Consider the following 18,578-nt stretch of genomic DNA (forward strand, 5'->3'; position numbering starts at 1 on the left):
TATATCGGTTTCCTTTTCATCCTGTGTATTTTATCTTACTCCATTTACAAGCATTATTTTGGGAAGAGGTCCACGGGTTTCACCGGGTGGCCAAAGGGACCCACCAAAGAAGGTGGAAGAACCCGTTGGACCTGCGTTCGAGTCCTGGTGTTGCTTCCCTGCTCTGGATCTCTTGTCCGTGACCTGGTCAGAGAGGTGCCTTCTCCCCCACGGGGCTGCCATGGGGGGTCAGCGGTGGCGTGTACGTCCGTGTGTGTCTGTCCACTGTCATTGGGTATTCTGGACGGGATGTGGCGCCAGGTCTCGCGTGCCCTGCGAGTGGACCACAGTCGCCCACACCCCCGTCTCTGCGTCCACCCCACTGTGTTGCTTGTCTGCCCTCCTGATGGCCGGGACGCTCCTTACGAGCAGGACTGCGTCTGTCCTAATAAATAATCGTCCGTGACTGTGGCCAGTGTCACCGAGCCCGCGCTCTGTGCCAGCCTCGTGACAGCTCGATGAGGTAGGTGGGTGCCGGTTTCAAACTGATTTTGGAGATGAGGTGAGGGAGGCTCAGAGACGAGAAGTCACCGGCTCAAGGTCACACAGCTGATGAGTGGCCGAGCCAAGGTGGCACGCTGGATCCGTCCAACTTTGGGGCGGCACTCCCGGCCCCCACGCTCTGTGACCATTGCGTTCCCCGTGCCTGGCCCCAGTGGGCGGCCAGTAAATGGCCCTCGAGCGCCGAGTTCGGTGACCTAAGTGGTATTTCACGGCAGCACTGGTTACAATGCCGATCCCCAGGCCCCACCTCATATCTTCCAAGTCAGGATATTTGGGGGCGGGCCCCGGGAATCTATCTGCCTTTTAACCATTTCAGGCTATTCAGAAGCACCCCAGAGTTTAAGAACCCACCCTAAACGGAAGGAATAACAGTGATATCGTAACAAAGCTGTGTTTTGAGGGCTTTATATCAGCTTATTTACTTAATCCTCACAAGTACTAATAGCATCTCCATCTCACAGATGAGGAAACTGAGGCACAAAGAAGTTGCATAAAGGCTGCATTGCTCGCAGTCAGCAGAACTGGCGCTCAGATGCAGGTGTGCGGAATTCCTGTTCCCGTGCTCGGTCCCCCGCCTCCGATGGCTTCTGGGCAGAGGAGTGGAGGCAGGATCCCATTGCGGGGGGCAGGGGGGTGGGGAAGGAAGCCCAGCCCCCCCGCAAGTCACCCGGCTGTTTCCTGTTCGCCTTGCTTATCAGGCAGGGGCCCTGTGTTTCTGCACAGGAAGCCCAGGGCAGGGGCTGTACCGGGTGGGGGGCAAGGCTGGGAGATGGGCCAGGAGTCTGACCCGGGGCAGACAGCTTCGCCACCTGTGTACTGAATGGGGTGGGAAAGAGCTTGGGTTCCAGCATCACACAGACCTGGGTTCCAGTGTGGGCTCAGCCAGTTACCATCTATGCACCTAAAACCCTTCTTCTCTCTGAGCCTCAGTTTACCCTTCTGTAAAATGGGACCAGTGATAGTGCCTACCTTCCAGGGTTGTCGTTTAGAGCCAAAATGTACAATTGGCTCTTTGTGGGGTCCACGTCTGTGGATCCAACCAACCAAGATCGAGAATATTTGGGAAAAAAGAAGTAGACGGTTGCGTCTGTACTGATCATATACAGACTTTTTTTCTCGTCATTATACGCTACATAATACGGTATAACAGCCATTTACGCAGCATTTACATTGCATTAGGTAGTCTAAAGTGATCTAGGGATGATTTAAAGTGTACGGGCGGATGTGCGTAGGTTCTATGCAAATACTATGACATTTTATATAAGGGACTTGAGCATCCATGGATTTGATGTCTGTGGATGGTCCTAGGACCAGCCCCCCACAGACACTGAAGGACGCCTGTGTATACAACCGCCAGGCGTCCACGCAAGTCTCTCTCCTTAAGTCCTTCCTTGGCAACAGGCAGGATGCTAGCTGATTCCCTACTCACGTGTGTCCTGCTTTTTCTTCTTCCTCTTCGTAAAATCAGCTAGTTGTTTTCGGAAATTGGATGTTTTTCTCTTACTCACCGCAGGCGGGCCACCCAGGTCCTCCCTTCTGAAATGGGGCCAAGGACCTCAACACGCGCCGGCTTGTCCCCCGGCTCGCTGCATTTGCGTTCGTGGGCTTGCCCTGGGTGCACGGGGCACACGAGCCTTTCCTGCATGGTACGGACCCAGGGGGTTGGCAGACGGTGGCCCAGGGGACAGCTCCAGCTCACCGGCTGTGTCTGTAAGTAGTGCTGCTGGCACACGGCCACGTGCGTTCACGTGTGTCATCCGTGGCTGTGTGCGCTGTGACTGTAGAGTTGAGGAGCTGCGACAGAGACCGCAGGGCCCGCAGAGCCAGAAACGTTGGCCTCATGGCCCTTTGCGGAGGAGCCCTGCGGATCCCTGACAGAGATGATAAAACAGGTCGTCACGAGGCTGGGAAACAGATCCCGGCGAAGAAGGCACTCAGGCCCGAGCACCCCGCGGGACACCAGTTCCTCGGTTTGTTTACGTTCCTTCCTGCCTTTGTCCCTGTGCCGGAATAACAGCGATCGTGACATGCATAATCAACGCTTACATTTTTTGCAGGTTGACTCTGTGCCAGGCTCGATGGAAGTTACCCAATTCCCTGTGACACTCCGTTCCAGGTGTTATTTCCATTTCTCAGATGAGAACACTGAGGCTCAGAGAGCTGTCCCAGTGTGACCCAGCACACGGCTCTGAGTAGGGGAGCAGGGATGTGACCTCCTGGCCTCATCGGTCCCCAGCCCAGCTCGTGCCTCACAGAGTGCTGAACTGGGCCTCCAAGGGTGGGCCCTGCTTTGGTGGTTTTAGGTAAAAAATGCAAAACAAGTCAGGGAGGAGATCCCAGATTTAGGAGCAGGGGCTTTGGAGACAGAGAGAGAGAGAGAGACAGAGAGAGACTTGGGGTTTCATCCTGGCTCCCCTGCCTACCTACTGTGTGGCCTTGGGCAGGTCACCTTACCTCTCTGAGCCCCAGTCAGTGGGTGGTTAATAAGGGATAGTCAGATGGGGTCATGGGGGGGTGTTGTGAGGACAAAATGCAACGGTCTGTGTAAAACCTTTAGCTCAGTACCTGGTATAGAATAAGTGCTCAATGAGTATGAGCTAATATTTTTCAGGCCGAATGCTAGCCTGCCTGCTCTTCTTCCCTCTTGAACCAGTCTGCGTGCTTTTTAATGCTCAAGCAGCCATCGAAACCTCAGAATTAGTTTTCTCTTCCTCTCATCCCACCGGAATCTGGCAGGCGTTTCTTGGCTGGCTTCCCTCCGGAGTGGGTCGGGGGTCTCCGATTCCCAGGGCCCTGGCCCGAGAGAGCTAGCTGCCCTCTCTCTCCAGCTCTTGGAGGGCTGGGGTATGGCGGGCAGGAGGTGGTGTGGTCAGTGTGGCCCGGCAGGGTGGGCAGTAACCGCGGCAATGGAATGTTTGAGAGCCGGTTCCCACGGGGAGGGATTGCAGGGCTGATGGCTGAGCGTGGGCACGTGGGCACTGAGCCCCCCTCCGAGGCCACTCTGTAAGTGCAGTGACGTGGCTCCTGAGCCGGCTCTGTGTGCCTCCAGATCCCCGCCCCCCCCCACACCGCGTTGTTCTTGGGAACCTCGTGATCTGCTGAGCTTGGGGAAATGATGCTGATTTAGAATAAGGTCATGTAGATCTGAACCCAAATCAGTGTGGTCTCAGGGCTAATGTCACCCCCTTCTGTAACCCCTGTGGAATGTCTGCACCTCTCCCTGTGGGCATTTCTTTCTGAGCATTTATCGATGGTGTCATTGTCTCACATGCCAGTTTCTTTGTTCCCCACGAGAGTGTCAGCTCCATGAAGGCAGGGACCTTTGTCTGTCGCCCGTGACAGATCCCAGTATCTTGAGCCACACCCGGCACATAGTAGGTGTTCAGTAAACATTGGTGGAATGAATGATTCTGGACTTAAGGGGATCTCTTAGGTTGAGCAGCCCTCTCTCCTTCCCTCCCTTCAGGGTAGCTGATGAGTCAACAGAAAGACGGAGTGAAGTCCCCTCCCATCATGTCGTACTGCCCACTGCCCCTGTCTTAGGAGCCTTGTCAAGCATGGCATCTTGGGGACACAGCCATGTTGGGAAACTGGCTTTTCCTCTTACTGGTTGTGTGGCTTATGTTCATTACTTCATCTCCTGGAGCTTCAATTTCCTCACTTTATCAAGTAGGGATAAAAATCCCCACCTCGGGCAGGCGCGGTGGCTCACTCCTGTGATCCTAGCACTCTGGGAGGCCAAGGCAGGAGGATCACTTGAGCTCAGGAGTTCGAGACCAGCCCGAGCAAGAGCGAGACCTCATCTCTACTAAAAAATAGAAAAATTAGCTGGGTGTCATGGCTCGTGTCAGTAGTCCCAGCTACTCTGGGAGGCTGAGGCAGTAGGATTGCTTGAGCCCAGGAGTTTGAGGTTGCTGTGAGCTACAGTGATGCCACTGCACCCTACCCAGGGCAACAGAGTGAGAGTCTGTCTCAAAAAGAAAGAAAGAAAAGAAGAGATTCCCCACCTTAGAAGGCTCTGCTAAGAACAAGCACCAACACAGATAGCACTGGCTGTGGGCCAAGCGCTGTTCTAACACGTCCTAACTTATCTGTACCTCCCAGCACTCCTATGAGGCTGGTTGCTCGTTTGCGCTAGACAAGTTCAAGTACCCTCCTAGGAAGTACTACAGGTCGAGTATCCCTTTATCTGAAACGCTTGTGACCACAAGTGGTGCGAATTTCAGATTTTTTTGGATTTTGGAATTTTTGCATTCTATTATACTTACCAGTTCAGCATTCCTAACCTAAAATGTTCCGGTGAGCATTTCCTGCGAGTGTCATGTTGGCGCTCAAAAAGTGTTGGATTTGGAACATTTCGGATTTTGGATTTTCAGATTAGGGATACTCAATCTGTATCATCAGCTCCATTTTACAGATGAGGAAACTGAGGCTCACAGGGGTTAAGTGACATGTCAAGGTCACACAACTAGTAGCTGGTGTAGCCGGGATTTGAACCCAAGCAGTCTGGGACAATACTATCCTGGCATACAATTAAAAAAATAATCATTTTATTATTTTATCTTATAGAAAGACAATATGAGCGCAGTGGCTTACTCCTGTAATCCCAAGTACTTGGGAGGCTGAGGCAGGGAGGGGCACTTGAGCCCAGGAGTTCGAGGCTGCAGTGAGCTAAGATCGCATCACTGCACTGTAGCCCAGGCAACAGAGAGAGCGCGCGCGCGAGAGAGAGACTCTATCTCTAAAAATTTATTTGTATTTTATATATCACCCACCACCTAGGTATCACCCCTGGTAGTATTCTGAGTCCATTTTCTTCTTGTCTTTTTTCTTACCTGTGGTTTCTGTTTGCCGGTTGGCTTGGCTGAGTTGGTGATTCTGCTTTGTACCCCCAAGCTACAGAATACTCCATCCTGGCACTCCTGGGGCTTGGGAGGCCAACAACATGAGGCTCACCCTACACCCAAATAAGGTGGGGAGCGTGGCGACCCTCACCGCCACCACTGGGCTGAGATGTGGGCAAAACGAGGCAGTGCATGGAAAGCCCTTGGTTTGGTGCCAAATACACAGTGGTGCTTAATAAATGCTAGCCACCGTTACTGATGTTCTTCTTACAAGAAAAGGAGGGCCCCTCGACCCCCACCCCTCCCTCTCATTTGCCCTCTAATCACCGCTGTCCAGTAGAATGTTCTGCAGTGACGGGAACAGAGATCGGCAAATTTCTGTAAACGTGCAGCGCGTAAATGTTTCAGGTTCTGTGGCGCAAGTATGGTTTTTGTCGTCGTTGCCGCCTCCCCTCTCTCACCCCTTCCTCCTCCCCTCCTCTCTTTCCTTGAGAAAATGCACAAACCATTCTGGGCTCAAGGGCCACAGAAAGACAGGCCGTGGGTGGGATTTGGCCGAGGGCCACAGCTTGCCCACCCCAGGCCAGATCTGCGCCGTCCAGTACGGTAGCCGCCGGCCACATGCGGCCGCTGGTCACTTACAATGTGGCCAGTGGCAACGAGAAGCTGAATTTTGAATTTTATTGGATGTTGCTCAAGTTGAATTTCAGTGTCTGCGTGTGTGCAGCTGGTGGCTGCAGGTTGGCCACGCAGCTCTGCGAGACTGGCGGCCCTGGCAGCCCCGTCCCTTCGCTCTGAAAGGGCCTGTGTTTTCTGGGGGGGGGGATGGCTGGGCTCGCGGGCGTGGGAGCCGCCGGCTGGCAGGCCTCTTGGGCTCGCTGGCATTTCAAGGACCGCCTGAGGGCAGCTGGGCCCAAGCCATGCTGCCTCCGGAAGAGCTTTGAGTGCCTGGTCCCTAATTGGTTTTATTTGTTCCAAGAGGGCAGGGCTGACGTCGCTGGCCTCCCGTGCCCGGGGAGTGCCAGCCCGAGTGTTCTGTAGCTTGGGGCTGGGGGGGGGGCTGGTTACTGTGGCTGCACCTGGGACCCCTTCTCCATCTGGGTTTCGATGTCCTAGTCGGGCTGATATTTCCGGAATAGAAAAGACCGCACAGAGGTGAGGAGTGAGCGAACCCTCCCCACCTCCTGAAACAAGACTGAGAGGAGGGAAGTTGAGGCTCACACTCAGTGTGAGTCTCTAAAATGGTTTCTCCTTGTGGGCCTCAATTGTCCCATCTGTCAAATGGGGACAGATAAGAATTGGACTAAAAGTCCTCCACACCCTGAATGGTAAGGACACAGTATTGAGATATATACGTCCTGCCCCCAAGCTACAAAAATCCCCTTGGTTCCACTTTAGCCTGGTTCTGGCTGCATCCCAGGCCTCTGCATGGACACGGCCTCATTCTTGTACCGTGGTGGTTAACAGCTGGGCACTGGAGTCTCATGTATGTAGATGGTGAAACTGGTTCTGTCAGTTACTCTTCCTCTTGTTGTCATGTTTTCTCATCTGTAAAATCCAGATCATTATTCTTTCCTCTTAATGGGGTTTAAATGACACCAGGTACTTGCCTTTGATCAGTGTTAGGTGATGGTGGCAGGACATTCTGCAACTCCAGGGGGCACCATGTTCATTGTAGGTGGGTATATGGTACCCTTTGGGGTTGTACAGTGCGCAGCCTGATCAACCATACCCAGCAGTATGGTGATAGTGATGTAGTGGTGGTAGTGGTTGTATATTATTATATTTGCTTTTCCTGAAGTCCAAGGTCCCCAGGCTAAGAGAAAGGGAGAGGCCTTGTTGGCAGAGACCCAAGGGCTCCCTAAGGCAGCAGTACCTTCGCTCAGACTCTCAGCTCACAACACTCTGCCTGAGAAATGAGCTGGCTCATTCCTTGCAGGAACAGGCAAGTTCATACCCTAGCTGCAGCATCTCCAGAGCGGCTCTGAAGCTCTTCCCCCAGCTGTCACTGTCCAGTGCCCTTGGAAGCCTGAAACCTCTCTGCCTCTCTGAGGGGGCCCAGCCCCTGTCCAGGGCACCCATGCTTGATGCAGTATGTCCTTTGCCTCCCTAGGGCTCTGCCCGCAGACAGGCTTGGTGAGCAGGTACAAGGGCTGCAGCCCCGAGATGAGAGTGTCCCGGGGAGGTAAGTGCATCCAGAAGGCCCCCCAGGTCCCTCATGGCTCTCCCAGAGGCAGCCCTCGGCAGGGTCACCTCTGTGTCCCCAGCCTCCGTTATGGAGCAGCTAAGCAACCTCCCCTGGTTGGATTCCTTCTTCCTATTCAGCCAGCGGGTTGGAGATCGGTGCTAGCAGAAGCCAGATCCCAGCAGCATAGAGAGAGCAGGGGTCTGCTCTTCCTTGTCTCGTAGGAAGGTGCTGCTCCTGGTGACAGGGTGGAGAGGGCTGAGTTCCAAACCAGACAGCGGACTTGCCCAGCCTCATGGCGCAGATTCAAGGCACAGCCAGAACCCAAGCCCTCTCGTGTCCCATCTCGCGATGCCAGTGTTTTTGGTGGGCTTGCTCGGCCCCTCACACAAGAGTTCCTTGACCCTCCTGTTAGCTTCCATGAGAAAAGATTATTATTTTTCCTTTTTGGGGGGAGAATAAAATGGAGGCTCAGAGAGGTGAAGTCCTTCTTCCAAGTCACCAGCTGGCAAGGGGCAGAAGTGGGATTTGAACCTGCAGAACTCGAAGTTGGAAGCCCTCACCCACCATCCTCACTGCACACTTCCCTTGCCAGGGTCCGGCAGGGTGGCGGGGGTGCCGGGCAGGCCCAGGTCCCTGGGCCGGGTCCTATAGTAGGGGGTGACCAGGAAGCTGCCTTCTGCTTTGTGAGTTCCCAGCTGTGCTCTGTCTGCCGAGTCACCCTGCTTTCTCTTCTCAAGCCATCTTCCAGGTCTTTGCTGTCCTCTGCTCACATCTGACCTGCCCGCTTTGTACGTTACCTTCTGGAGCACAGCTCAGCCTCGGTCTGGTCCAGTCAAGGCCTGCCACTCCGGCTGTGCAGCCTTGGGCAAGTTGCTTCATCTCTCTGAGCTCGGATGAGGTGTGGAAAAGGCTTTCACAGAGCGAGCGTGCCACATGTAAAAGCACAAAACTCAGGAGCTTTGCTGAACTTGAACCGCTAAAGCCAAATGAATGATGAGTATTTAAGCAAAACCGACGATTCAATAACATTCTCCCTATTCTGGTCTAGCCCTTCTTCTAGGCCTTTCTCCTTGGTTTTGGGTATCTCTGTCACCAACCCCAACAGACTCGAGGGCCATCGACACTGAAATCAGATTAACTGGCAGAATTTTAGCCTCTGTCTAAGGGGGGGGCTTGACGAAGCTCACGCAGCCAGGACGTGGCAGAGCTGGGCTTCAAGTCCAGGCCCACCTTGAATGCCCAGAGACCCAGACCCTTCACTTTGATTCTGGAAAGAGGCAGGAGGGCAGACAGGGAGACTAAGCGTCAGGGACACAGCAGGGGGAGGCAGAGAAGGGCTAGGGCGGTCTGGAGTTGGGTGAGTCTCCACGCAGCATCTGAGCCTGCGCCTCCTGCACCGGGCTGAGTTCGCAGAGTTGGGGGCCTCGGGGGTGAACTGGGAAGGAGGGCAGGTCTGTCATTTGAAGGGCGAGAAGCAGGGAGTGGCTGGCTGGGTGGGCCCTTGCTTTTCAAAACAAGCCTTCATCTGATGAGTGGCCATTGCAGTCTGATCCTCAGGGTCGTAATTCACCTCCTATGTCATCCTGTCCCCTTGTTCCCCGTCATGTCCAGAGGCCCAGCATCTAGGAGCCTCCCCAGGACACTGGCAGGAGTCTCCTGGCTGGCTGCCCGGCCGCCATCCTTGCCCTTGCAGGCCCTGCCCTCAGGGGCTGTCTGTGGAGTAAGCCTAGCTCTTACCCTGTCCTTGAGGACCTGCGTGTCCCCACCCCCTGTCTTTCTCTCTCCCCTCTGGCTCCAGCAGCCTCCTCTCGGGTCCTTACAGCCTCTCCTACCTGAGGCCCTTTGCACTCTCTGTTCCCTCTGTCTGGAGCACCCTTCCCACACATCTTCACATGGCCGGCTCCTTCTTATCCCGGTCTCGACTTGGATGCCACCTCCTCCAAGAGGCCCTCCCTGACCCCCCTCCCCTTCCTTTCCCTGGCCGCTCTCACAGTGTCTGGTTGATTCCCTCGAAAGCAGTTATCACGTCTGTCCATACCTTGTGTGTTATTCGCTTCCCTCACTGGGACCGAAGCTCCTTTTTTTTTTTTTTTTTTTTTGAGACAGAGTCTCACTTTGTTGCCCAGGCTAGAGTGAGTGCTGTGGCGTCAGCCTAGCTCACAGCAACCTCAAACTCCTGGTTTCAAGCAATCCTCCTGCCTCAGCCTCCCGAGTAGCTGGGACTACAGGCATGCGCCACCATGCCCGGCTAATTTTTTCTATATATATTTTTAGCTGTCCATATAATTTCTTTCTATTTTTAGTAGAGATGGGGTCTCGCTCTTGCTCAGGCTGGTCTCGAACTCCTGAGCTCAAACGATCCGCCCACCTCGGCCTCCCAGAGTGCTAGGATTACAGGCGTGAGCCACCGCGCCCGGCCCGAAGCTCCTTGAGCTGAGAATCCTGGTCGTCTTGTCCACTGTCCTGTTTCCAGCACCGAGCACAGTGCCAGGCACCTTTTAGTGCTTAATAAACATTTACTGAAGAATAAATGAATGAGTGATGATTCTGGAAGAAATCTAGACGAGGATATGCTGAGCCATCTTCCAAAAAGAATTTCTTGTGGAGACGGGGCCATAATTCCCAGCCGGTGCCAGAACCGGCTGGTCTGGGTTCGAATCTTGGACCCTCCCCCCTGCCATGACTGCTTCCCAGCTGGGCACCTATGAGCCACCCCTCCGTGGCTTGGTCTCCTCCTTTCCCGACAATGATGATTTCTTAGCACTTACTCTGCCCGGGCCCTGCTCATTCAAGCAAGGCGCATTGCTTAAATATTTCTTGAGCAACTGCTAGGTTGCAGGCACTGCGCCAGGAGGCGTGGATACAGCCATAGACTGCACGGGGAAAACTCCGGGAACAGACATGCGGCCGGAATCTGACATTCCAGTGGGTGATGATTTTTCACATTTGGATAGCAAGTTTTGTAATAATGACGACTGTCTCCATTTATCAGATGAGACAGCTGAGGCACAGAGAGATCAAGGAAGCTGCCAAGGTCCTGAATCCAGGCTGGCGAAGTCTGGAGTCCCTTGGGGTGATACTAGCGCCTACCCCTAAGGCTGCCGGAGGATCCCGTGAGCTAAGAGAGGCAAAGTGTCAGGCACGTGACAAGTGCCTATGGAATGTGCTCTGCCATTTGTGTCTGCAGTGTCACGTTTGCTGTCATCGGGGTTTTGTCAACTACAGAAACAAATCAGGCTTTTAAAGAATTAAAGTTAGTTTTATTCAAAGTCTCGCTGAGGATTGCAGCCTGGGAGAATCTTCCAGAAGGTTCCTGTAAACTGCTCCAGAGCAGTTTCACCCACAGCTTGTATATCAGATAGCAGAGGTTCTGCATGTGCTCAGAAGTTGCATTAAATGTGCTCAGAAGGTACCTTAGAGTGAAATCTCATCCAAGTTTGGGTGTGAGACTACGTCTGGTTACCGATCAGAGGCATAATCATTAATCCCGCCAGACATTATTTTACTTACAGGAAGAAGCAAGGCCTGGGGTCATGCACTTATCTTTATTAAAAATGCAGTGATTCACCAAGAAACGTGGGAACCTGTGCTTGCTCCTGCCTGTGGTCTTCAGCGCATTCTTCTGGAAGGCTGCGCTCAGTCACTGAGTCAGTCGGGGGCTTTGCAGTTCCGCGGGCAGGGGATTTTGTGACATTCTGCCGGCCAGCAGCATGAGCTTACGTGGGCTCTTACGTTCGCTACTTTGTCTCACAGGTCTGTGCTGTAAAGGCCCCAAGCAGCCCTGCCTGACTGTGCCTGTACCCCTCTCTCCCCAGATGTGAGCCTGGCCGGCCGCTGGCTGGCCTGACGCTGAAGTCGCCGAGTCCGGGCCCCAGGCCGGGCCTGCCCCACCCCCGGCCCGGCATGCGGCTGTCCGTGCGCAGGGCGCTGCTGGCCGCCGGCTGTGCCCTGGCCCTGGTGCTGGCGGTGCAGCTGGGGCAGCAGGCGCTGGAGTGCCGGGCGGTGCTGGCGGGCCGGCGCAGCCCCTGGCGGGCCATGCGGCGGGAGCAGGAGGAGCTGGTGATGGAGGGGGCGGACCACGTGGAGTACCGCTACGGCAAGGCCATGCCGCTCATCTTCGTGGGCGGCGTGCCCCGCAGTGGCACCACGCTGATGCGCGCCATGCTGGACGCCCACCCCGAGGTGCGCTGCGGCGAGGAGACGCGCATCATCCCGCGCGTGCTGGCCATGCGCCAGTCCTGGTCCAAGTCTGGCCGCGAGAAGGTGCGGCTGGAGGAGGCGGGCGTGACGGAGGAGGTGCTGGACGCAGCCATGCAGGCCTTCATCCTGGAGGTGATCGCCAAGCACGGCGAGCCGGCGCGCGTGCTCTGCAACAAGGACCCCTTCACGCTCAAGTCCTCGGTCTACCTGTCGCGCCTGTTCCCCAACTCCAAGTTCCTGCTGATGGTGCGGGACGGCCGGGCCTCCGTGCACTCCATGATCACGCGCAAGGTCACCATCGCCGGCTTTGACCTCAGCAGCTACCGCGACTGCCTCATCAAGTGGAACAAGGCCATCGAGGTGATGTACGCCCAGTGCATGGAGGTGGGCAGGGACAAGTGCCTGCCTGTGTACTACGAGCAGCTGGTGCTGCACCCCCACCGCTCCCTCAAGCTCATCCTCGACTTCCTCGGCATCGACTGGAGTGACGCCGTTCTGCACCACGAGGACCTCATTGGCAAGCCCGGTGGCGTCTCCCTGTCCAAGTGAGTGGAGCCCCATCCTGCCACCAAAACCCTTGGCCTTGGAGTCAGTGGTACCAGGTGGGAAGATCTGCTCTGCCCCTCCTAAGCTGTGTGGCTTTGGATAGGTCACTGTACCTCTCTGAGCCTCAGTTTCATTAAAAAAAAAAAGGGGAGAGAGGCGGTAGGAGAACAATTATTCCTCTCTTTTCTGAGAGAATCGGCAAACTTTGAGTATGTTTTGCAGTAAGGCAATAGTGGGTAAAGGTTAAGAGCACAGATTCTGGAACCAGACTATGTTCAAATCCCAGCTCTGCCAGTTCCCAGCTGTGTGACCCTGGGCGAGTGACTCAACCTCTCTGTGCTTTCAATACCTCACCTATAACTTGGGGATATAATCAGGCTACCTTATAGATACCTGTGAACATCAAATAGGTTAATACATGTTAGGTGCTATTACTACTATTAATCATTTTAGTGTTGCTACTGCTTTTACTGGAATACTCATTATCCTCTCCATCATTATCATTTAATGAGTGCCTACTACATAGAGAGTATTGCATTAAGCCCCCAACACATATTATCTCCTTTAATCCCCGCAGCAACCCAAGGACATAGGAACTACTCTTATCCCCATTTTACAGATGAAAAAACTAGATCTCAGAGAAGAGAGGTTACTGGCCTAAGGTCACACAGCTACCAAAGCACGGTGCTGGGATTCGAACCCAGATCTGTTGGACTTCAGAGCATGTGCTGTTAGGCTCTCCATGTCTAGGACCCCATGTCTCATCCTCCCTCTCATTTCCCCTCCCTGCCCCGCTCTGTCCCTTGTTCTCTGCCTGCCCTCTCTGGAGAAGCTGCCCTCCCACTGGGAACCCCAGAGCCCATGAACAGTGTGTGTGGTCTCTGCATGTTCCCACCCTCACCAGGCCCCGGCACCCCTGAGAGCCCAGCCAAAGGACTGTCCCCTCCCATGGCCAGTCCCTGCCAGGCTCCTACCTACCAGGCACTTCGGTTATTTCTGGTTTTATTGACATGTATCAAGCATTGCACCCATTCATGTTCTGGGATGCGTCCCCTTCATTTCTGTGCCACCAAGTCCTGGAGGCACGAGGATTTTGGCCAAAGCCAAGCACATAGGATAGAGGTGAGGTTTAAATCTGGGTGCATGGATTCCAAATCCATGCTCTACCCACCAATCCAGACCCTTTCTCCTTCCCCAGTTCTCGTCACTTCACGCCCACCCATGTTGTCCCTTTTGCTACCTCTTTTTGTGCCTGTTCCTCTTTCCCCAGCTCTTCTTTTAGTTGGGATGGAAGCATCTAGAAATATGCCCTTAATCCTGGGGGTTCCCCATGCCCCCATCCTATAAGACCCCTGAATTCTAATCGGTAAGCTATTCATTCAGGTGGCCTGGTAAGCCTGTTCAAGGAAGCACGTGGAAGATGATGATGGTTCTATTGTTAACAGCAAAAAGTTGAAAACAACCTAAGTGTCCGTCTTTAGGAGATTGGAAAAATACGCTATAGAGGAATGCTACGCAGCTGGAAAAAAGAACGAGGTTTGGTTGAGTGGGAAAAAAAGTTGTAGGCAATACATGTAACATATTTATTTGAAAGCGTGTGTGCGAGAGAGAGGGACAGGGAGAGAGAGAGCGTGCATGCAGGCGTACATGCATGTGCTAACCCTTAGTGAGAGCTTGGAATGTGCTCTCTGCTCCTCTAACCACTTTGTGTTAACTCATTTACTCTTCAGAACAGCCCAACGAGGTAGGTACTATTATCAGTCCCATTTATCCATGAGGAGAATGAGGCTCAGAGAGGTGAAGTAACCCTCCCAAGGTCACACAGCCAATCAATATTAGTACAGCTGGCACTTGAACCCAGGCAGTCTGGCTCCTGAGTCTGCCTGGACTCAGTGCCTGTAAGCGCTTTACAGGAAAAGGATCGAGAGAGTGCACTGCGGAATGCCAAGGCTGGGTACCTGGAGGAGGCTGATGGACTCGCAGTGGTGACCTCGGGGACTTTTAGCATTACCGTTAACGTTTTGTAGTTTTTTTTTGCCCCAAGGAAAAAAAAAATTCATGTTAGTCATACACATTAAAAGTTATTTTTTACAAAGTCACAGGAGTCCAGGAAGCAGAATTCATGCACCAGCAGTGTGTCCTGCTAGCACCCTCTTGTCACTTCCCACCACATGCTCTTATCCCCATTGTACCGAGGACGTGTGATGAGGCAAAATGACCCGCTGCGGTCTCACAAGTGATGGGGGCAGAGCTGGGCAGAGGCCAGGTGTCCCCGACCTTTCCTGGTGCCCCAGAGTGGCTGAGCAGGAACCCACCCGGGTTCTGTCTGGGTCTGCCCTGAGCCATCCAGCCTGTCCTCTCTCCTCAGGATTGAGCGGTCCACGGACCAGGTCATCAAGCCTGTGAACCTGGAAGCACTCACCAAATGGATTGGCCACATCCCTGGGGACGTGGTGCGGGACATGGCCCAGATCGCCCCCATGCTTGCTCGGCTCGGCTATGACCCCTATGCAAACCCACCCAACTACGGCAACCCCGACCCCATCGTCCTCAACAACACACACCGGGTGAGTGTGCGTGTGTACTCGGGGAATTGTGTTCTCAGGGCTTTGGCAGGAGTGGAAGCTCCAGCTACCTGAGAAAACATTTAGTCTCTTGATTCCTGAACATCTGGTTTGTTTCTGTCTGATGAACACTGTGCATTGTATGACTGCATGTCTTTCCATTTTTGCTTGGGGTGCAAGGAAGCTCAAAGCCAGCTGGTAGCCTGTCTCATACTTTAACAGCAGGCCCAGTTGTGCACTAATTTTATCTTATTCCCTGCTCTCATTTACTTTTTTCCCACTATTTCCCTGGCTATTTGTTTGTTTGTTTATCTGTAAAGCACCGCAAGTCTTCGTTGAGAGTGAACATAAATAAATAATTGGTCCCTGTATTGTCCCATACGGTTCAACATTGATTTCTCAGACAAACGTGAGCCTAGGGTTGTTTGAATTGCTGTTTAAGTTCTCCTTAGTTAAGGTCATCAGGGGAAATGACTTTTAACAAAATGTTTTTGAAATGTTAAAGTAGGCTCATACTCACCGGGTAAAAGAACAGTTAACAAGTTCATGGCCTTGTTTCTGCATTGTGGTCACAGCTTCTAGTTGACTTTGGGTGCTGTGTTCTGACTTCGTTATGCTTAATTAAAATATTTGACGATGGGATCCAGGCCCGAGGAAGAGCCCTCCTAGCCCTTACATCACTGGGACGCAAAGTCTTAATTTAAGCTCAGCTCAGCCTTTCTGAACACGTGCCAATTTTAGAAAGGAAACGGTTCTTGTCTTGAGTCACAGCGGAACAAAGTTATTCCTCTCTCAGTTCTCCTTTAATTCTTCTCGGCTCAGGGAGGAAGGCTCCCTTTGGTGCTGAGTCTGCAGGGCCTCTCCGACACTCACTCATCTCGCTTGTCAACAAAGAGAATGTACCAACACTGCGCCTTGAGGGCCCGCCCTGTCACTGAAGCGTGAGCCTGCCCGTGGGTCTCACGCGTTCCTCTTTCCAGGGACGCCAGTTGATTTTGCGGACGTTTGTTTATGGAAATACTCAGAGATCCGATGTACATACCCAGGCTATGTTAACAACATAGACGCTTGCAACCTGGACGTGATTTATTTTTATTATTTTATTATAAACATTATTTTTATTCCTTAGTAGTCACAGTCATTATTAATCTATAAACGCTACTTACATGTTTTATATATTTTTCTGTACATATGTTATCACAATACAAAATTAATTAACTGGATTAAAAAGAAGAAGATGGCAATGACCTCGAAACCCAGCCCCCGCCCCCTCCAGGTGCTTCTCCGAAGCAGCAGCTGGGGCTGGATGGGGACCACCGCTGTACGTGGGTGGGGACTCCTTACCCCACTCTGCTCAGCCAGGGGCCCAGCGCTGGCTCCCTGGGGTCTGTTTAAAAGGTGGAAGTCCCTGGTTTGTCCCAGACTATGGGTCAGAAGCTCCCAGAATAAGGCCTGACTTTGTATATTTTATAAACAGCTCTAATGAGCACTGGTGGTTAAGATCAACTCTTTCAGAGCCTTTTCATCTGTTTGTTTAACACGGAAGATGTTTCCAGTTTTCTTCCAACGAGGTTTCCTCTCCGGGGGATTCCACAAGTCTTGGCAAGTGCCAGACACCCAGTTCGATCTTTCCAGGGGCTTTGGTGTCACCTCGAAGATCCGTTCATTCATTGAGAGTCCCTCTGGGGTACTTTCTTCATAACACTTCCCATGGTTTGATATGTCCTTGTTTATTTGTGTTTATCGTCACTCGTGTATTGTCTGGTGCCCTCTCTAGAATAGAAGCTCTAGGAGAACAAGAATTTCGATTTTCTGTTTAACGTCGTACCGCTAAGTACTTGGAATAATGCCTGGAATGAGAGCGTGATGCGTGTTTGCTGGAGGGATGGACGTGTGGATGGGTGTGTGTGTTGAGATGAACTAAATTTCATTTTTCAGTCATTTCTACAACATTGGTGTTTCTTTTCTGTTGCCCAGGTCTTGAATGGGGACTACAAAACACCAGCCAGTCTGAAAGGATATTTTCAGGTTAGAAACTCCAAGGAGAATCCTGTTTTTCCCGGGCTGTAGCACCAGCTTGCTGTGTGCGCTTGGACACTTTGCTTCTCCACTCTGGCTGGCAGTTTGCCCGCCCTAAAAAGGGGGGTGGCGGTTGGGCCACGGGGTCTCTGAGCGTCGGATCCCGCTGGGCCTTCTGCGGGAGAAGCCTGCCACTGTGTCCTCTGGCTTGAATGCAGCTGGAGGGACTTCATGGGGACTTACCGCTTGAGCTTTCTATCTCTAGCCTTACATTCGGTTTTATTTAAAGCAGCAGTTTCTAAACAACAACCCAGTGTAAAATTCTCATCAGTGTACCAGAAACTAGAAACACGAGGGTCATGTGATGCTTGTATGTGTGTGAATGTGGACACACACACACTCTGGCACGCCCACGTACGTCGCCTCCCACGCCCCCCCCCCAGCCTCCCAGGCATCCCCTGTGTGTCCACAGCAGTGGTCCCTGTGCCGTGTCATTGTCGGTAGAGGGGTGGCCCTTGACACATGGCATGGGGTGCCCCTTTACCAACATTGTAGCTGGCCTCGTTTTGGTGTGAAAGTGCCCCTTTTAAATGAAGGGATGGCACTAAAATGATTAACAGTAGTATGAGTCTGGACATGTGCTTAATTTGACAGAATAAAGGGTGGGCCACCCTATGGCGGTCCCCAGTCCTCATTAGTGATCAGACTGGTGAGGTCGGAGAGCCAGGGACCACAGCTTTCCAGCACTTCCCAGTTGTTTGGGGAGGGGTTCACTCTGCAAAACGAAGTGTTTTTCCTAAGTCCTGTGAGTCGTTCTAGTGAATTATCAAATGAGGGGTGTGTGGGGGAGGGTGTGTGATGGGATCAGAGACCCCCCTCTGGCCACTGTGTATCTAAAAATATGGCCAGGATTTAAGTGAGCACTAATCTATTACTTTTTAAACCAAAAAGATGATGTCACAAGAACAGCAAACAGAAGTGGGGGTGAGGGGAATTGTCCACCATCTGAAACTCTTCATTTTTGCATGTTGCCTTTTCTTGCTCACCTGACTGTGTGCTTTTGTGTGCATTGCAGTTCCATTGTATGAGCCGCTTTGTTTGCTTTCTTAATATTTTTCCATCTTTGGGGTTTCACGGGCTACGCAGTGTGCCGTGGGGTGCAGCATGTGCCACTATTCACTAACTGCCTCCCTAAGATCGTTTGCAATTTTTGCAGTATCCTCACTGACGTCATGTACGCAGCGTCCTGGTTCTGCCTCTCTCCCGTGGAGTAAGGGTGCTCTGTTGAGTCATTCCCTTAAAATACGTTTTTTAAGAAGTGGAATCAGTGGGTGGAAAGGTCCGGATCTTTTGAATATTCTTGATCCACAAGTGTTTTACAAAAGGGTTGGACCGGTTTCCACTGCCCCGCGGGTACAGCACACACGGGATGTTTGGCTGGACTGGGACTGGTTTTTGCTGCTATTAGGAGTAAAATGTGAAGGATGGCGTGTATCTGTCATCATGAGCCACCCCTACCCTCCGGAGGGCTGCCTTGCAAATAAATTGTGTCAAGCTCCTGCTTTGCACCTTCACCTGTCCCGTTATCCTATGTGACATTATTCCAGATATTGCAAAGGCCAGGTGTGGTGGCTGCTGGCTTATACATGTAATCCCAACACTTTGGGAGGCTGA

The 18,578-nt window shown here is 52.7% G+C and overlaps 1 protein-coding gene across 2 annotated transcripts in view; it reads left to right on the forward strand.

Annotated features, from left to right (window-relative positions):
- The window catches only part of TPST2 (tyrosylprotein sulfotransferase 2), a 47,823-nt gene that overhangs the window by 25,202 nt on the left and 4,043 nt on the right, over positions 1–18,578 (forward strand). Inside the window, exons 1-4 of one of the 2 annotated variants that reach the window (XM_069496995.1) lie at positions 7,554–7,572; positions 11,391–12,320; positions 14,690–14,888; positions 16,863–16,913. In XM_069496995.1, the coding sequence (XP_069353096.1) occupies positions 11,479–12,320; positions 14,690–14,888; positions 16,863–16,913 (1,092 nt within the window). In that variant the 5' untranslated portion in view covers positions 7,554–7,572; positions 11,391–11,478. Of the gene's footprint in view, positions 1–7,553; positions 7,573–11,390; positions 12,321–14,689; positions 14,889–16,862; positions 16,914–18,578 lie in introns of those variants that run through there. The other variant, XM_069496994.1, reaches the window with a different exon arrangement.

This window comes from Eulemur rufifrons, chromosome 21 (genome assembly GCF_041146395.1).
Source record: "Eulemur rufifrons isolate Redbay chromosome 21, OSU_ERuf_1, whole genome shotgun sequence".
Classification (NCBI taxonomy): domain Eukaryota; kingdom Metazoa; phylum Chordata; class Mammalia; order Primates; family Lemuridae; genus Eulemur; species Eulemur rufifrons.